Here is an 18266-nt window from a genome sequence, read left to right as displayed (position 1 = left end):
AACTCCTTGCTTTGCTGTTTGCATCCTTGTGGTGCTTTCCATGGTCTCTGTTTCCCCAAAAGTCAAGTTTGATTTTTTTTGGAGGGGCCCAAGGGGACAGTGGAGAAGGAGGGCAAGAATTCTTTTCTTTTATTGGGGTAACATTGGTTTATAACATTACATAAGTTTCAGGTATACATTATAATTTGATATCTGTATACCCTCTGTGTGGCGTGCTCCCCACCAAAAGTCTAGTTTCCATCCATCACCACACATTTGACCCCTTTACCCATTATACCCGTCCCCCGCTTTCTCCCCCACCCCCTGTCCCCTTCTCTGGTATCCACCAATCTGTTGTTCATATCTATGAGTTCTTTTGTTTTGCTTTGCTTGCTTGTTTCTTTTTGTTTATTTTGTAGTACACGTAGCATAATACCCTCAAGGTCCGTCTATGTTGTCATGAATGGCAATATTTCATCTTTTTTTCCTTTTTTTTTTAATGGATCATACACTTTTACTTCCAGCTTTTTAAAATTTAACATTTTATCATGGAGCATTTTCCCATATCATTTAATGTTTGAAACATTATTTAGATGCATGCACAATATTTTGCCTTAAAAATATTTCATAATAAAAATATGGAATGCTTCACAAATTGGCATGTAATCCTCTTGCACAGGGGCCATGCTAATCTTCTCTGGATTGTTCCAGTTTTAGTATATGTGCTGCTGAAGCGAGCACAGTATTTCATCTTTTTCTACGGCTGAGTAGTAGTCCTGTCTGTGTGTGTACACGCATCTTTATCCACTTATCAGTCAATGGCACTTAGGTTGTTTCCATACCTTGGCTGTTGTAAAGAATGCTATGAACGTAGGGGTGCATATATCTTTTGAATTAGTGTTTTCATATTCTTCAGATAAATACCAGAAATGGAATGGCTGGATTATATGGTCATTCTAGTAATTTTTTGAGAAATCTCCATACTGTTTCCCACAGTGACTGCATTAATTTACATTCCCACCAACAGCGTACAAGGATTCCCTTGGACCTTCTGTCCAACACTGGTTATTTCTTTTTAATAGCCATTCTAATAGTGTAAAGTGATCTCTTGCTGTAGTTTTAGTCTGCATTTTCGTGTGTCTGTTATCCATCTTCCTTGGAAAAATGTCTGTTCAGATCCTCTGCCCATTTTTTAATTGGGTTGTTTCTTTTTTTGTTACTGAGTTGTATGAGTTCTTCATATACTTTGGGTATTAACCCCTTATCAGAAGTATCATTTTCAAATTTCTTCTGGTTGGTTGCCTTTTTGTTTTGTTGATAGTTTCTTTTGCTGAACAGAAAGAAGCTTTTTAGTTTGAACTGGTCCCTTTTGTTTGTTTTTGTCCCCTTGCCATTGGAGTCAAATCCACAAAAACATCCCTAAGACTGAAAAGTCCAGGAGCTTAGTGCCTGCGTTTTTTTCTGTGTACTTCATGGTTTCAGGTCTTACATTCACATCTTTAATCCATTTTGCGTTAATTTTTGTGTATGGTGTAAGAGTCGTCTAGTTTTATTATTTTGCATGTGGCTTTCCCAACAACACTTATTGAAGAGACTTTTCTTTCTCCATTGTGTATTCTTGATTTTTTTGTTGTAAATTAGTTGTCCATATACTCGTATGTTTGGGTTTATTTCTGGGCTCTCAATTCTGTTCCATTGGTCTATCTGTGTTTTTCTGCCAATACCGTAATATTTTGATTACTAAAGCTTTGTAGTATAGTTTGAAATTAGGGAGTGATATCTCCAGCTTTGTTCTTTTTTCTCAGAATTGCTGTGGTTATTCAGGGTCTTTTATGGCTCCCATACGAATTTGAGGACTTATTGTTTTATTTCTGTGAAAAAATGCCACTGGGAATTTGATAAGGATTGCATTGAATCTGTAGATTGCTTTGGGTAGTATGGACATTTTAACAAATTCTTCCAATCCATGAGCAAGAATTAACAATCCATGAGCAAAGTATTCTTCCAATCCATGAGCAAAGAATTAACAAATTCTTCCAATCCATGAGCAAGAAATATCTTTCCCTTTTTTTTGTCTTCAGTTTCTTTCAACCATGCCTTATAGTTTTCATGTGCAGGTCTTTAACCTCCTTGGATACATTTGTTCGTAGGTATTCTATTTTTCTTATTATTATAAATGGGATTATTGTCTTTATTTCTCTTTCTGATAGTTCATTGTTAGTATATAGAAATGCAACAAATTTTTGCATATTGATTTTGTACCCTGCAACTTTACTGTATTTTTTTATTATTTCTAATAGTTTTTTGGTGGAGTCTTGAAGGTTTTCTGTATATAAAATAATGACATCTGCAAATGCATTTTATTTAAATTCCTTTCCAATTTGGATACCTTTTATTTTTTCTCTCACCTAATTGCTCTGGCCTGGACTTGTGGTACTATGTTGAATAGTGTTGAGGGTGGGCATTCCTGTCTTCTTCCTGATCTTAGAGGAAAAGCGCTGTTTTTCGCTGTTGAGTATGATGTTAGCTGTGGGTTTATCCTGTATAGTCATGATTATGTTGAGGTACTTTCCTTCTGTACTTTATTGAGTTGTTGTTTTTTTTATCATAAATGGATGTTGAGTCTTGTTCAATGCCTTTTCTATATCTATTGAGATGATCATAAGATTTTTATCCTACATTTTGTTAATGTGTTTTATCATATTGATGGATTTGTAGAGGTTGAAACCATCCTTGCATCTCTGGAATGAATCCCACTTGATCTTGGTGTATGATCCTTTTAATGTATTATTGTATTCAGTTTGCTAGTATTTTGTTGAGGATCTATGTTCATCAGAGACATTGCCCTGTAATTTCTTTTTTTGTGTGTTGTCCTTTCAGTTTTTGGTATCAAGGTAATGTTGGCTTTTTTAAATGAGTTAGGAAGTGTTCCCTCCTCTTCAATTTTTTTGAGAATAGGTATTAAATCTTTGAATGTTTGTTGGAATTCACCAGTGATGCTGTGTTGTCCTGGGTTTTTGTTTTGGGGGAGGTTTTTGATTACGATTTCAATTTCCTTACTAGTGATTAGTCTGTTCAGATTTTCTATTCATGATTCAGTATAGTAAGGTTGTATGATTCTAAGAATATGCATTTCTTCTAGGTTGTCCACTTGGTGTGGTGTATAGCCTTTCACAATCCTTTGTATGTCTGTGGCATGCATTGTAACTTCTCTTTCATTTCTGATTTTATTATTTGAATCTTTTCTCTGTTTTTAAAGTGAGTCTAGCTAAAGTTTTGTCCATTTTGTTTGTCTTTTCAGAGAACCAGCCTTATTTCGTTGATCTTTTCTATTGTCTTTTTAGTCTCTCTTTCATTTATTTCTGCTCTGATTTTTACTTTCCTTCTACTGACTTTAGGTTTTGCTTATTCTTCTTTTCCTAGTTCCTTTAGGTATAGGGTTAGGTTGTTTATCCAACACATTTCTAGTTTCTTGAGGTATGCCTTTATAGGTATACCTCATTTTATTGTGCTTTACAGATGTTGCGTTTTTCATAAATTGAAGGTTACATCTCACTTCATTATGGTGGTCTGGAACTGGACCCACAATATATACGGTATGCCTGTACTGCCATAAATTTCCCTCTTAATACCACTTTTGCTGCACATTCCATTTGGATCGTATTTTCAGTTTTGTCTCCATGAATTTTTATTTTTTTTTTAGTTTATTGGGGTGACAATTGTTAGTAAAGTTACATAGATTTCAGGTGTACAGTTACATCATCTATATATCACATTGTATGTTCAACCACCTTCCATGTATTTCTTGATTTCTCCTTTGATTTTTTGCTGCCCCAATTGTTCAGTAGCATATTGTTTAATCTCCACGTATTTGTGATTTTTTTCCCGCTGTTCTTTTTGTAGTTGATTTCTAGTTTCATACTGTTGTGTTCAGAAAAGATGCTTGATATGATGTCAGTCTTCTTAAATGTATTGAGACTTGTGTCTATCCTTGAGAATGTTCCATGTGCACTTGAAGGAATGTGTATTTTATTGCTTTTGGTAGAATGTTTTGTATAAATCTGTTAAGTCTACCTGGTTTAATATGTCATTTACGACCTATGTTTCTTTGTTGACTTTCTATCTGGATGATTTGTCCATCGGTTAAGTGGGGTGTTAAAGTCTTCTACCGTGTTTCCCCGAAAATAAGACCTAGCCGGACCATCAGCTCTAATGTGTCTTTTGGAACAAAAATTAATATAAGACCTGGTCTTATTTAACTATCATATAAGACCAGGTATGATATGATATGATACCAGGTCTTATATTAATTTTTGCTCCAAAAGACGCATTAGAGCTGATTGTCTGGCTAGGTCTTATTTTTGGGGAAATGGTATTACTATTGTGTTTCTGTCAATTTCTTCTTTTAGGACTGTTAATAATTGCTTTATATATTTTAGTGCTCCTAAGTTGAGTGTGTATATATTAATAAATGTTGTGTCTTCTTGATGGATTGTCCCCTTTATCATTATATAATAATCCATTTTTGTTTCTTGTTACGTTTTTTGGCTTCAAGTCTATTTTGTTTGATATAAGTATGGCTATATCCACTTCTTTTGAATACCATTTGCTTGGAGTATCATCTTTTACCCCTTTGCTTTGAGCCTTTGTTTATCTTTGAGCTGAGAAAAGTCTCCTGAAGGTAGCATATAGATGAGTCTTGTTTTTGATCCATCCACCTACTTTGTGCCTCTTGATTAGTGAATTCAGTGTATTTATATTTAGGATAATTACTGGTATATGAGAACTTACTACTGACATTTTATTTTTGTTTTGAAGTTGCTCTATATCGCCATTGTTTCTTTTCCCTTGTCTTTCTGTCTGCTATTTTAATTTGGTGGTTTTCTATGATTGTCTTCATTTCCTCTTTTGTTTGTTTTGTGTCTTTGTTTTAGATTTGTTTTGTGGTTACCATGTGGTTTATATAAAATATCTCATAGATAAAGTAGTTCTTTTTCTTTTGATAGCATCTTATCTTCATTTGCCTATAGAAGTTCCATCCTCTTTCTTCTTCTCTTTTATATTTTTGTTGTCCCAAATTATTCCTTATTATGCTGTGTGTTTGTTACCAAATTGAGGTAGCCATTGTTGTTTTTAATGCTTTCCCTTTAACCTTTATGCTATAATTAAGTGCTTAACACCATGTTCTGTAATAGAGGTGCAGTTTTCTGATTCTATTTATCACCTCACTCAGTGTTTTGTATATTTTGGCCATTTTGTTTCTGACAGGAGAGCTCCTCTCAACATTTCTTGTCAGGCAGTTCTGGTGGTGTTGAACTCCCTCAACTTTTCTTTGTCTGGGAAAGCATTTATTTCTCCTTCATATCTGAAAGATAACGTTGCTGGATAAATTATTCTTGGCTGGCAGTTTTTTATCTCTCAGTATTTTGAATATGCCATTCCACTCTTTCCTAGCCTGTAGAGTTTCTGCTAAGAAACTTGATGATAGCCTGATGGGGGTTCCTTTGTGTAGGTTACTGTCTGTTTTTCCCTGGCTGCTTTTAGAATTCTTTTCTTATCATTGACTTTATTTTTATTTTATTTTTTTTTTAAGATTTTTTTTTTTTTTTTTTATTGGGGAAGGGGAACAGGACTTTATTGGGGAACAGTGTGTACTTCCAGGACTTTTTTCCAAGTCAAGTTGTTGTCCTTTCAATCTTAGTTGTGGAGGGTGCCGTTCAGCTTCAAGTTGTTGTCCTTTCAGTCTTAGTTGTGGAGGGCACAGCTCAGCTCCAGGTCCAGTTGCTGTTGCTAGTTGCAGGGGGTGGAGCCCACCATCCCTTGCGGGACTCGAGGAACTGAACTGGCAACCTTGTGGTTGAGAGCCCACTGGCCCATGTGGGAATCGAACCAGCAGCCTTCGGAGTTAGGAGCGTGGAGCTCTAACCGCCTGAGTCACCGGGCCAGCCCCTTATCATTGACTTTGGACAGTTTTAATATAATGTGTCTTAGGTACAATCTTTTTGCATTGAGATAATTAGGTGTCCTATTAGCGTTTTGTACTTGTATGTCCAGTTCCTTCTCCGGGTTTAGAAGTTCTCATCTATTATTTTTTTTAAATAGGCTCTCTGTTCCCTTCTTCCTCTCTTCTCCTTCTGGGATACCCATTATCCTTATGTTGCCCTTTCTGGTGGAGTTGGATAGTTCTTGTAGAGTTGTTTTTTTGTTTTTTATTTAATCTTAGTTCTCTGTCCTCTTCCACCTGAATCATTTTTAGATTTCTGTCATTGAGCTCACTAATTCTCTTTCATCTGGTCTATTTCCAGTGCTTTCTAATGCATTCTTCATCTTATTTATTGAGTGTTTTTAAGTGCCAGAATTTTTGTTTGGTTCTTTTTTTGTTTCAGTATCTTTTCTAAAGCATACCTTGTATTCATTAATTTCACTCCTGAGCTCATTGAACCTCCTCTCTGCGTTTTCTTGTATCTCATTGACTTTCTTCATTACAGTTGTTTTCCATTCATGATTTTGAATTGAGTTTGTTCTCAGGAGAATTGTCATTTTTATTTTTGTGTTACCATGCTTATTCATGGCACTTGATGGGTTGTTCCTTTGCTGGTGCATTTGAAGTAGCAATCACCTCTTGTTTAGGTAGTTTACCCAGGTTGGTAATTAGAGGCCTTTTCTTGTTTTCCAGTAGGTGGCACTATAGCACAAGTTTTTAGTTTCTCTTACTTGAGCTGCTGCTAGCTATATTTGAGAGCCAGCACTTCCAACCTCCACAGCTTCTGCCAGAGGTGTCACAAGTGCTCTCTTCGTAGCTGCTTGTGCCTCCAGGGTCACTTGTGCCTTGCTGCTTCCAGTGTGGTTAGGGTCACCAGGATGGCGGGTGCCCCAGTGTGTCCAGGGTCATTTGAGCCTCGGGCACCACCGCAGCCAGGTTTGCACATATCTACGCTGCTACGGGCCTTCTTTTCCTTTACTGGGGGGAGTCACGAGCCCTTTTCCTCTGCTGCTTCCATGCTCACTGGGGCTGTAGGCTTAGCTACCGCTGGGGAACAGGTCTCAGGCACAATCCCTGCTGTTCCTCCAGTTCCACCCTTCCTTGTATTCCAATCCACCCACCTTTAGTTGTACAGATGTGTGGATCTCTCAGGCATCCTAGCATGTTGGTCAGAGGAATGACAGATCTTCCACTAGTTGTAGATTGAAGGGAAGAGACAAAGGGTGTGTCTCGCCCTGCCGTAATGCAGATGTCACTCAAGAATTCTTTATAGGTGCTGTTTATAAGGTTCTTGAAACTTGAAACCTGCATTTTAAAAAGAAATTGTTATTCTCTAATCTGTATATTAAGTTTAGATTCATATGTTTGCAAAAATTACTTGGAGTAGACTAAAGCAAAATGCTATTTGGAGCTAATTGCATCAAAATGATACTTAAGGAATTAGCTAAATGAAAACTTTGGTTTGGAGAAAACTTCAGAGAATTTATTTTAATCTCCATTATTGAGCAATCATGACTTGTTGCTTTTTAGAATAAATGAATTTTAAAGTGCTGTTTCCTTCTCCATTTGCTCAGCACAAACATTTCACCGAAGATATTCAAACAAGGCAGTATCGCTCCTTGGAAGTTCTGATAGGATCTGGCTATAATACCCCTGCTGACATTTGGAGCACAGCATGCATGGTAACGTTTTTTTCCCCTTGACCTTCACTCGTTATTTGGTAGTAACATACCTTGCCCTGTTTGCTAATTTCAGTAGACCAGCAAATTAAGAAACAGAAAAAATGTTTTGTGTGAGTTACCACTGACACTCTAACTCTTATGTCTGGAGAGGCCTGAATTCAAAAGCTACTTATAAACATCTAGCATTCCATTTGGTTCCTGCCAAATTCCTGTTAGGTGAAGGAACCAAATGTTTCTTACTACAGATTTAGGCAGGTGGGGAGGGGGGTAAAAATAACTATTCTGAAGTGTTGCTTTTGATTTTGGCTCTGATCTATTTTCATATTTGGGAAACCCCTGAAAACTGTTTCATTCTGTACAGTTGAGCAGTTACTCAGACAGCTTTGCACCTCCTAAGATGTGAAGCTCAGTCATCAGTAGATTCATAAGTTACTGCTTTGTCCCAGGCGAGCAACAGTTCAGGTGGTCAGACTTAGTTGACATTAAATGATTTCCCACAAATAGCCTCATGTTAGGTTGTGTTATTAATATATTGTTTCCTGAAATGGCGTATACTCTTGTAATTGTGTGTTTATTTGCTTGTTTCTTTTCCACTAGGTTATAAGTGCTATGCTGGCAAGAATCATGTCTGTTATAATTGCTAAGTGTCTGGTTCAGGCCCTGGCACATTTTCAGTGGGTTTTTTCCATGCAGTTCTGATGCTAACTACTAGAGTTAATCACAAACTTCACAGGTTAAAGGCATAGTTTCCCACGAGGCTCCCCTCAATTCAGACACCAGCCTCAAGCTCTGAGGTCCACAGGCCACCTGCACTTCTGACCAACTGGCTACAAATTGGGGGGTTCCACTGACCTTTCAGATTCAGCAGTTTGCTAGAATGACCCACAGAACTCAGGCTCATCATGAGCATAAATTGAAGTGAGTTGCAGGGCCCACCCTTGTCACTTGGAAATTCAGAGTTTAAAGGCTCCCTTTCAGGAAACAGGAACAAAGACCAAACAGATTCTTTATGATACAACAGTATTTAATAAATATTTGTGGACCATCAAATGAGTGAATTAAACAAGAAATATATTAAATTATCATTTCGATTAGTATTCCGTCAACTCTTGGAGAAAACTTAACAGAAAGGACAGACTAGAAACCTCTACCTGTTTTAGTCATCCATCCTGCATTTCTGAAAAACTTGGTCTTCCAAAGGTAATAGAGTTAAAATCATGTTGTTACTATGGCATGACTTTATAAATCATTTGTTATGGCGTATCAGTGGCTTTTACGATGAAGGACTGTCTGGAATAAAGTTTGGCATTAGGCACACAAGATGAAAGAACATTGGAATAAAATTTGCCTCCTTTTTTGCCATACTTTAAAATATGATTTTGAGGAATTTGATTTGAATTGATTGGCTGGAGAAAATAAGTGATAGATAGCACCAACTACAAAATGTATTGAGTTTATAGATGGCGTCTGATTTATCACATAGTGGGTAATAGGTTAATTGAGGACAGTACTGTAAGGTCCTGCTTGCTATTTAACACAGTATTTGCTATGTCAGGCTTAAGAAGTTAAGGCAAAAAAGGTAAAAGGAGGATTAACCTCTCCCCATTGGGACCAGATTACATGCAGGAATTTTTTTGACCATGAGATTAATACCATGAGAACTTGAGCCCCATTCCTTCTCCCCAAACTTTTCTCATTTTGCTGATAGACATAGGAATGTTGCTTTAAATTTGGCCATACTCAGAGAATAAAAATAAATCCTGGAATATCAGAAGTGCCTGGGGAGATGGAGCATCCTGCGTACAATGCAATGAATTGATAGAAAGATTGGGACCCTTTCTGAGAGGTAGGGATAAGTTGTGAGATTGTCTACACGATTTGTGAGAAACATTAGTGATTGAGACTACGAAGTTTAGAAGTACAGCTATAAAAAGGGAATGCTCTGTGAAGAACATTAAGAATTCATAAAGAATAGATGTTTTTTAAATGCTAATCATCCTGTGGATTTTGACAAATGTATGACATGTATCTACCATTATAGTGTCATAGAAAACAGTTTCACTGCCCTAAAAATCCTCTGTGCTCCCCCTATTCACCCCTCCCTCCCCTCAACCCCTGGCCACCACCAATCTTTTATCTCCACAGTGGGGCCTTTTCCAGAATGTCACATATTTGGAATCATAATCATGTAGCCTTTTAGGCTGGTTTGTTTCACTTTGTAATACTCATTTAAGGTTCCTCAGTGTTTTTTCCTGATCTGACAGTTCATGTCTTTTTAGCACTGAGTAATCCCATTGTCTGGATGCCCAGCACACTGGGTTTTATAACTGATTTGGCCTGTGTCTCTCCCCCTAATCCTGACTGGCGTGAGCAGGCTCTTTGGTCGTCAGTGTGAGACAAGCGTGGGCGTGGGCATCAAGAGGCCTGGGTCGGAGGATGGGCTTTGCCTTTCCATTTGGTCGGTTTTCTCATCTGTGCAGGAAGGGTGTTCACAAGGTGCTGTCTTCTTCATAGAGCTGCTAGTTTTCAGTTCTAATGTTGTGATCGTTTGGTTTGGGTTGGGTTGGGTTTTTTGGTGTTATCTTGTTTGTAAAATTGTAACTACTAGCAAGTACCCTATGTTCCAAAATATAGTTCTCCTGGAGAACTATATGTAACTAGGTGTAAGTATCTAAGTGAAAAAATTTAGAAAATTCAAGTTTTAGAAAATTTTCTGTATTTTTTAAAACTTTAATATCAGTATCTTTACTGAACTCCCACTGTGAGACTTTGAAAAATAATCCACATGTTGGTATTAACTGAGTTTTTGCAATTTTCCTATTCCGTTTTACTAAGATACAGATATGGAAAGAAAGCTCGGTAAGGGTAATCTTCGATATTTTTTTTTAATGATTACCTGCAGGTTTTTCCAAGAAAAATTACTTTCTATTGAGCCAAATAGCAATAAGCTTCCCAAAGGCTTTTTTTTTTCCTAATGCTTTCGTATGCTCTCTTTTTCTTAGGCCTTTGAACTGGCCACAGGTGACTATTTGTTTGAACCTCATTCAGGGGAAGAATACACTCGAGATGAAGGTAAGTCCCCTTCACAGGGTGTCTCATGGGAGTTACACTTCCCCGCATGTGGCTGACACCGTTTGTTAGTACCCAAGTGCCTTAGTCTTTTTAGTGTGCCAAGTATATGTAAATCCCAAAAAAGATAGAAATATAAGAAGTTTTATATTAGCTATTATATAATAGATATTAAAGAACTCTATATGAGGATTAGAGAAAAGGCCACAATTGGTTAAGCTAAAATTTGCATTCTTCCTTTCTATATAAATTAATGATTCATTCTTGACCCAGTTTGAATCTCCCTGTTCATCAGCTTGTTGCTTATTTATGCCTCCAACTTTATTTGGAAGTTAATAATTTTAATATACAAACACACTGCTTGAATGCAGAGATTGTGTCCTATTTATCTATATAAATTCTGCAACATTTAGCATTCTTTTTTCCCCTTTCTGAAAATGAAAGCCATGTTTTTTTCTTTTTAAATGATACTAACATTTAGAATTCCATTTTAAAATAAAATATTATTGATTTACATTTTGTGATAGCCCTTGAGAAAAGCCCAAGCAGTCAGTTGCTTCCTTTGAGAGGCTGTAAAAGCAGACAACTGAATGTGTGTGTGTGTGGGGGGGGGGGGGGGGTTTCTATCATGGTGGCATCCGTATAATTAGATGAGATAATGTGAATGAAAAAATATTAAAGAAATGTTTTGCCTTCTTTATTGTACAATTCAGGCAGCTTTTGTTTTCAGGATTAATGGGGATTACTTTGGAAGAGCAGTAGCAGTGTGCCCTCCCAATGTGGAAAATGTGTCCTTTATTTTCTATGCTTTCCTCAGTTCTTTGGGAAGTCACATTCTGTGCTCTACAGAAACAAGAAAGCTCTATTTCTCAAACTGTGGTCCCCTGGGATATTAATAGGCAGTTTAGTAGGGTCTGCTGTTATTCCTAACATGTACTATTTAGAAAATGCTATGCTAACAAATTCCTATAGCCAAATACCTGTTTTAGTGGGTGTAGTTTGGACATGTTTTCTATACATAAGCTTCATGTAAGAATAGACTATAATTACTACCTCTGTAAATACTTCATTTTCCCTGTTCTCTGCTTGCTTTTTTTCTGGGTTATAAATTTTGGGCTATAGGTTTATATTGTTTTAGAAATGCAATATAGTGTGTGGTACAGAACACATATAGTAGCTAGAATTATATTGTGTAGGATCTTACGCTATCAAACCTGAAAATCAAAATGTATATGAAAAGTCCCAAGTAAGAGACAAGGGGGAGCCATCTATCCTAGACATTTGGATCCTAGTTTATTCCTTCCTGTACCAATCAATACTAACAGTCCTTACATGAAACCTCAAATTATTGCAGTTTGGCCCCTAAGAGCAGGAAAGAGCAAACCCCTGTCCCCTGGCTCTAGAGTATGCAGTTTGGTACAAGTCACAGTAAGACTGGGACTAAGTGGCATGTCCTCTGTCACTGTTGCTGTTCCACCGCCCTAACGCTTAGAATAATACTTGATCATTTTGCCTGTCAGAATATGTCAAGCCTATGATTAATGGATAGGCCAGAGATAGGTTGCTGGAATTAAATGTAAAATAACAATTTCAAGGGAAAAATTATTCCTTGATATAGGAAAAATATTAAAAGAACCAGTATTGCACTTGGAAATTTACAATAAGATAAACTATTGTCTCACAGTTACTTTATGCAAAGACATTTATTTGTAGGTCCTGCCTAAAATCGGTAGAAATTTCTTGGCAACCAAGTATTTGTTACCAGGCCATAAATTCACTCAAAACTGCCCAGAGGTGATAATGAATTCATGAATGTAAAGCCGTTTTAAATGACCAGTGAGTCCTTTACATGAGAAACAGATATGCCCTGAAACCTTCACAAAATCTCAAGATACATGGCTGTGTGCAGCATATTATTCCCCTAGAAGATACATTATTGGAAGTTTGTAAGTGATTCCTTTTGACAATGATGATTCTATAACTATAGGATTAAAGACATCTGTAAAGCTCTGGCGAGGAGCCATCACTTTTCAACCCTCTTCGTATTCTTAGTTTCTGTCACTACAAGGCGAAAAGGCAGTAGAGCTGCCTGTACGTGTGGGCGCTGGCTGGTCTCCAGCTCATTTCCTGCTGACAGACCACATACCTCCCTGTCAGTGTTCACGGCCCATATTCACGCTGTGACAGTTACAAGCCACTCCGTGACTTGGGCAGTTCAGTGGCCTGCAAGTAGTCAAGTAGCCATACTCTGAAATGTTTGTGCTAAGTTTTACTTTCAAAGTGTGACTTATTTTTTTTTAAAGAAACACACAGCTCTGGACTAGACATGATAAAATGTGGGTTTTCATTCACATTCTACGTCCTGTTAGCTCTATAGCTTCAAGTAGGCCGTGTATTCTCTCCATTTTCTCATCTTTAAAATGGTGTATTAGTCCTTCGCCCATTTTGTAGGGTGATTGTGAAAATTCAAATAATCATATGTTAAGGCTTTAACCGTCCTGAGCATTTTTAGAAGCCCAGAGCACTATTATAAATAAATAACAGTTCTGGAATCTCTAAAGTGTACTGGTACATTTTTTTACCTTACCTGAAAAACCCACCTAAACTTAGCTATATAGACAGAACAGAAAGAAAGGTGTAGCTAAGCCTCCAAACTCCAGAATGGGACATGCCAGCTACTGTCAGGTGCCCAAGCACCTGAAATAACTCTTGACCTTCCCAATCTCCCCTTGAGTATCCTTGGTTTTATTTGTACTTACTTTTAAACAGCTAGTCCTTGAAAAAGCTATTCATAGAAAAACCTCTTTTACAGCTTGTCCTTGATCCTGTTCTTCTTACCCTTCTATTTTAGACCACATTGCGCACATTATAGAGCTGATAGGCAGAATTCCAAGACGCTTTGCCCTCAGTGGGAAATATTCACAGGACTTCTTCAATCGCAGAGGTAGTATTGTTAACGTGGGTTTTCATCTAGGCTCCAGGGACTCAACGTCAGGAAGCAGAGCATTCACACCAGGGTTGTTTTTACTTAGCACTCAAGTCCCATTGGAGTGGGCACCTGAGTTTTTTATGGTTTTCTGGATTCTCCAGTAGCTGGATAGAGTCCTCTTCTTCCCATTTAGGACAGAATGCAAGCCTGAAATGCTTGACAAAGGTGTGCATGCTGCTCTTTCTGCCAGTGCCGAGAACTACATTTGTTACTCCTGTTATGTGTGTCTTTTTTCCCCCTCTTGAAATGTTTGAAACATACAGATCACATTGCATTGATCATAGAACTTCTGGGAAAGGTGCCTCGCAAGCTCATTGTGGCAGGAAAATATTCCAAGGAATTTTTCACCAAAAAAGGTAAAATGATGTATTTGTTGTTCCCAGACATTAAGGGGGCAAAAATGTTGAACCATTAAGAGGTAAGTACAACAGGGTACATGTTCCCAGCACCTGCAGAAGGATAGTCCTACTCTGAATGCTGAGCTGTTACTTAGCAGAGGTGACATGACAGGTCAAGAGAGAAACTGGAGCCAGACCTTCTGGGTTCAAATCCCACATGCTCCACTAGTTGTGCGGCCAATGACATAACCTCAGTTTGCTGATTTCTAAATTGGGATAATAATAGTGTTTACTTCGTGTTAAATTAGTTACGATGGCAGATAGTTGGTTGATTACTCCTACACAGCACACTGGAAAAAGTACATTTTTGCTAGCATTTAGCCTAAGAACTGCCTCTATCAAAGGGCAAGTAGTTTAAGCTTAAGGGCAGAATTACATGTCACTCATCTTGTAGCCCATTGTCACCTAACACAGTCACTTAAACACGTCAGTCATGAATTAACTGTCTGCTTGGTAGTTTCATGAATTTATGTTATCACTTGTTAGTGAAGGAAACAAAGATAAGACTCCCACCTTAGATTTTTAAGTTGGTACTTTCTCTTCACAACCTGTACACTAGGGCTGAGAAAAATAATTTTTCCGCTAACACTGGCAGCAAGCATACTCAGAAACATTTCTCAATGTTCCTCCTCTGGGCAAGAAAATGGTGAAGGGTTTCATAAGCGTTTCCCTTGTGTACAAAGTCAGATGAATGGAATGCGTGTACCAAGTAGGTAATTAAATGGGCACTCACTGCCCACATAAGAGACTTCAAATAAAAGTTGCAAAGAAAAACATTTTAAAGCAGCATCTACTTAATAAGCCTCTGATAATTGACAGTCTTTTTAAAAAAATGTTACGTCAAAGAAGCAAAAAATAGATTGACATTCCAGAATAGTACAAAATGTGATGCAGCTGTATCTGAAAGCTGTATAAGGTTTATTTTTTTAGTTTTGTTGCTTTTATACATCTTTGACATGGTTTTAGCTATTTTTAAATTACTGCCCATTTTGAAGCAACATTTACTGGACTATAAAGCCAAAAAAAAAAAAAAGAGTACAAACAAATTGTTCTTGGTATGTGGTTATCAACTGCCTCTGGCCGCTGTATGAAACCGTGTTGAGTACATAGGCATTTATTTAATCATCTAATATTCATTTTAGTGAACACCTAGTTCCTGATAGGCCCTTCCAGTTTCACTGGAACTAAAATCCTGGAATGGTGGAGCAAACAAATTTTCTTAAATTTTTAAGTCTTCATGAAGAATGGATCCACTTCTTTCCAAGGAATGCATTAGAGGAGAGGTGCTTTGTGAATGGGGGATTAGATGCTGGTGGCAAAATATGATTCTTTATAGACTACATGGATTAGTTTCTGGATTTCCACAAAAGAATCGTGTCACTTGTCAGTGTTGGTCAGTTTCTTTTGTACTGTTTTTACCATAGGTGACCTGAAACACATCACGAAGCTGAAACCCTGGGGCCTTTTTGAGGTTCTAGTGGAGAAGTATGAGTGGTCTCAGGAAGAGGCAGCTGGCTTCACGGATTTCTTACTGCCCATGTTGGAGCTGGTCCCTGAGAAGAGAGCCACCGCTGCTGATTGTCTCCGGCACCCTTGGCTCAATTCCTAAGCCCCCCGCCCAGCCCAGCGCTGCAGCCGAGATCACTTGCTGACTCTCCACCCCTGCACCCCTCCTCTCCTAGAATTGCCCTCTTCCCTTTTCAGGGTGAAGCTCTTCCTTCAAGGGTTTCTAGTTTTTTGTTTGTTTTTTTGTGTGTGTGGTTTTTTTTTTAATCCAACATGTTCATTTGGGTTTGCTTACTTGACCCTGTGGAGGTTCTCCCACAGCCATTGGGCATCCTAGGTGAATTCGGCCTTGATTGGGCTTTGCCAAAGACTAATGCACTAAAATGTGAAACAACCTCTCGCCCTGTACCCTTGTCTTTCTATTAGGACATTCTTTCAATTATAAGCAGCCTTTTTAAAAAGAGCTATGAAGACATATGAGCTCATCCTTTTATTCATTGACTCTAAGAGTCAAATTTTCTAGTGCATATCCTATTGCCAGCATAAGGATGAGAAGAGGGAAAAGGGTGTTAATTCTCTGGGCAGCAGAGACATTAAACTTGCTGTATCCAGGCTGCATCATCTTCCTGGATTGTTTCTGTTATTCTCTACATTATTTTTTCCTGTGACTTTTAAGCTACTATCTTTTTAAATGAGCTGTATAAACACCAAATTTGGGTACCATTTTATCACTGTTCAAAAGCACTGTCATATTTTCGTCCTTTAATAACTAAGATCCTTGAATCTCCAGTCTGATTTTTGGTGGAAACAAAAACAACCATTGACTAGTAATTTCTTCCGAACCACAGATGTTCTGTAATCAGTCCGATCCTGTGTGTCTTCTGTTACCCTAACAGCAGTTATTTTGATTGGCTGTTTGTTTTGTGTTTTGTTTTTTTCATCCCTGGCTGGCACTTTACTCATTGCACTTGAGTTTATTGCCCCGTAACTAAAGAATTCAGGATGTCTCTAGAAAGGTGGTCTGGATTTCAGAGATTTACCAGCTAAGAAGAAAATATCCTAGAGTTCTTGATTCTTTTCAAAACAGTCCCCTTTTATTTACAGCTTTTTCTTTACCTTGTCCAAAATTTAGCCTTGAAGCAGTTTCCCTCTGTGGCTATGCCTTTCTCATTTTCTCAGAGCCTTCAGGTCTTAAATGAAATCCCAGGATAAAAGAACCAAGGGGAGGGGTGGGATGGTACTTTTTTCATTGTTTATTTTGAGTATTTTGTTTTGGCTTTTTTTTTTTTTCGGTTGGTTGGTTTAAGATTAGACATTCTCTGCTGCTATTTCCTTGTATAATGTAAGTTTTTTAACTGCAATTTTGAGATGTACTTGAGGCTCTTTTTTTTTTTTTTTTTTTTATGAGAAAGGCTTTGTGCATCTTATTTTAGGATGGGCCTCTCCTAGACTTGCCCTACATTACATATTCCTCGGGTCATATTGAAAAGCAAAAGAGGGGCAGGATTGAGGTCACCACCGCTCGGTCAGCGTGGACCAAGAGGGCCTTGGGGATTACGGCATCCTCCAGAAGTGGCTACAGGACTGCTTTACAGAAAGCCAAGGAGGTGCGACTTGAGGCTCTGCTAGCAAAGCTACCAACGAGACTGCTGAGTAGCCAACTTTCTACACAGGAAATTGGAATCTGGATTTATCCACCAACAATGGCAAAGGGAAAAGTGGCGCAATTATGCAATCCATTTAACTCATAAACATATTATTATGGCCAGCCATTCATCGGATCCTTGATTGGGTAGTCCTGAAATCAGACATGTTCCTGTAGAAAGAATTTTAAGTGAGGCTGTCTATGCACGTATCAAGAATAAAGAGAATAGATTGTATCAAACGGCAGGGAAAATCCTTCAGCAGTTCTTATCCACTTTGGGTTTTCAGCGATATATACATCTAAAGCAATAGCAAACAAGAACTGAATTCTTCTCTTCACTGTAAAATCACAATTGTGGAATTCTGGTGATGATGTTAAAATGAAATAACCAAAACACAAATAGAAGGCCCCATTTTAACAACTGACATGAAATTTTAGTAAGAGAGAACCTATAACTTCATTTTGGAAATGTTTCCCCACCAAATAAGGGCTTTCCCCCCATCATTTAAGAAACCAGATGAATTAGAAGCTGTGGAAAGAGGCAGCTGTAGAATTTGATCTTCAAGTACCCCCACACCTTTGTTGAATTTAATCATAATTCTGTCAAATTGCCATGATCTCACTAAAGGATTTCTATTTGCTGTCAGTTAAAAATAAAACCCTGAATACATTTTTATTCTTTCTACTGGGTGCATCGTCTGTTTTCTTTGTCAATGCAATACAATAAATAATTTAATAACCTACATGTTTCCAGAAGAGTTGTGTTCATTTGTTGCCCAAGTTGGTCTGACCCAAACTTCAGCGTGGAGGAAAGGATTGGTTCAGTATACTTTTAGAACTCAAATATGCAATGAAACTGTACCACTTGCACATGTGCTATTGTATGGGGCTTGTAGCTGTGCTTCTGTCTTTAAATTAGGGTTGGAGGTGGGACTGGCAAAATACATTTTGGAAAATATTAAGAAAATTGTTATTTTCTACATCTGATAGCATTTTCCCAAAAATATTTGTGTAT

At 37.7% G+C, this 18266-nt stretch overlaps 1 protein-coding gene and 1 non-coding gene across 4 annotated transcripts in view; one reads left to right on the top strand and one right to left on the bottom strand.

Moving 5' to 3' along the window:
• The window catches only part of SRPK1 (SRSF protein kinase 1), a 64464-nt gene extending 46470 nt beyond the window's left edge, over nt 1-17994 (top strand). For all 3 annotated transcript variants that reach the window (XM_074332855.1, XM_074332854.1, XM_019738815.2), the window contains 4 exons: nt 7537-7644; nt 10647-10716; nt 13966-14058; nt 15525-17994. In XM_074332855.1, the coding sequence (XP_074188956.1) occupies nt 7537-7644; nt 10647-10716; nt 13966-14058; nt 15525-15709 (456 nt within the window). In that variant the 3' untranslated portion in view covers nt 15710-17994. The remainder of the gene's footprint in view (nt 1-7536; nt 7645-10646; nt 10717-13965; nt 14059-15524) is intronic.
• LOC141571929 (U6 spliceosomal RNA) lies at nt 612-720 on the bottom strand. The gene has a single exon (XR_012496972.1). It is a non-coding gene; the product is annotated as a U6 spliceosomal RNA (small nuclear RNA).
• Nucleotides 17995-18266: the final 272 nt, after the last annotated feature.

The sequence above is a fragment of the Rhinolophus sinicus genome, linkage group LG05 (genome assembly GCF_036562045.2).
Source record: "Rhinolophus sinicus isolate RSC01 linkage group LG05, ASM3656204v1, whole genome shotgun sequence".
Taxonomy (NCBI): domain Eukaryota; kingdom Metazoa; phylum Chordata; class Mammalia; order Chiroptera; family Rhinolophidae; genus Rhinolophus; species Rhinolophus sinicus.
Note: the sequence above shows the minus strand (reverse complement) of the source record. Positions and strands in the feature narration are given on the sequence as shown.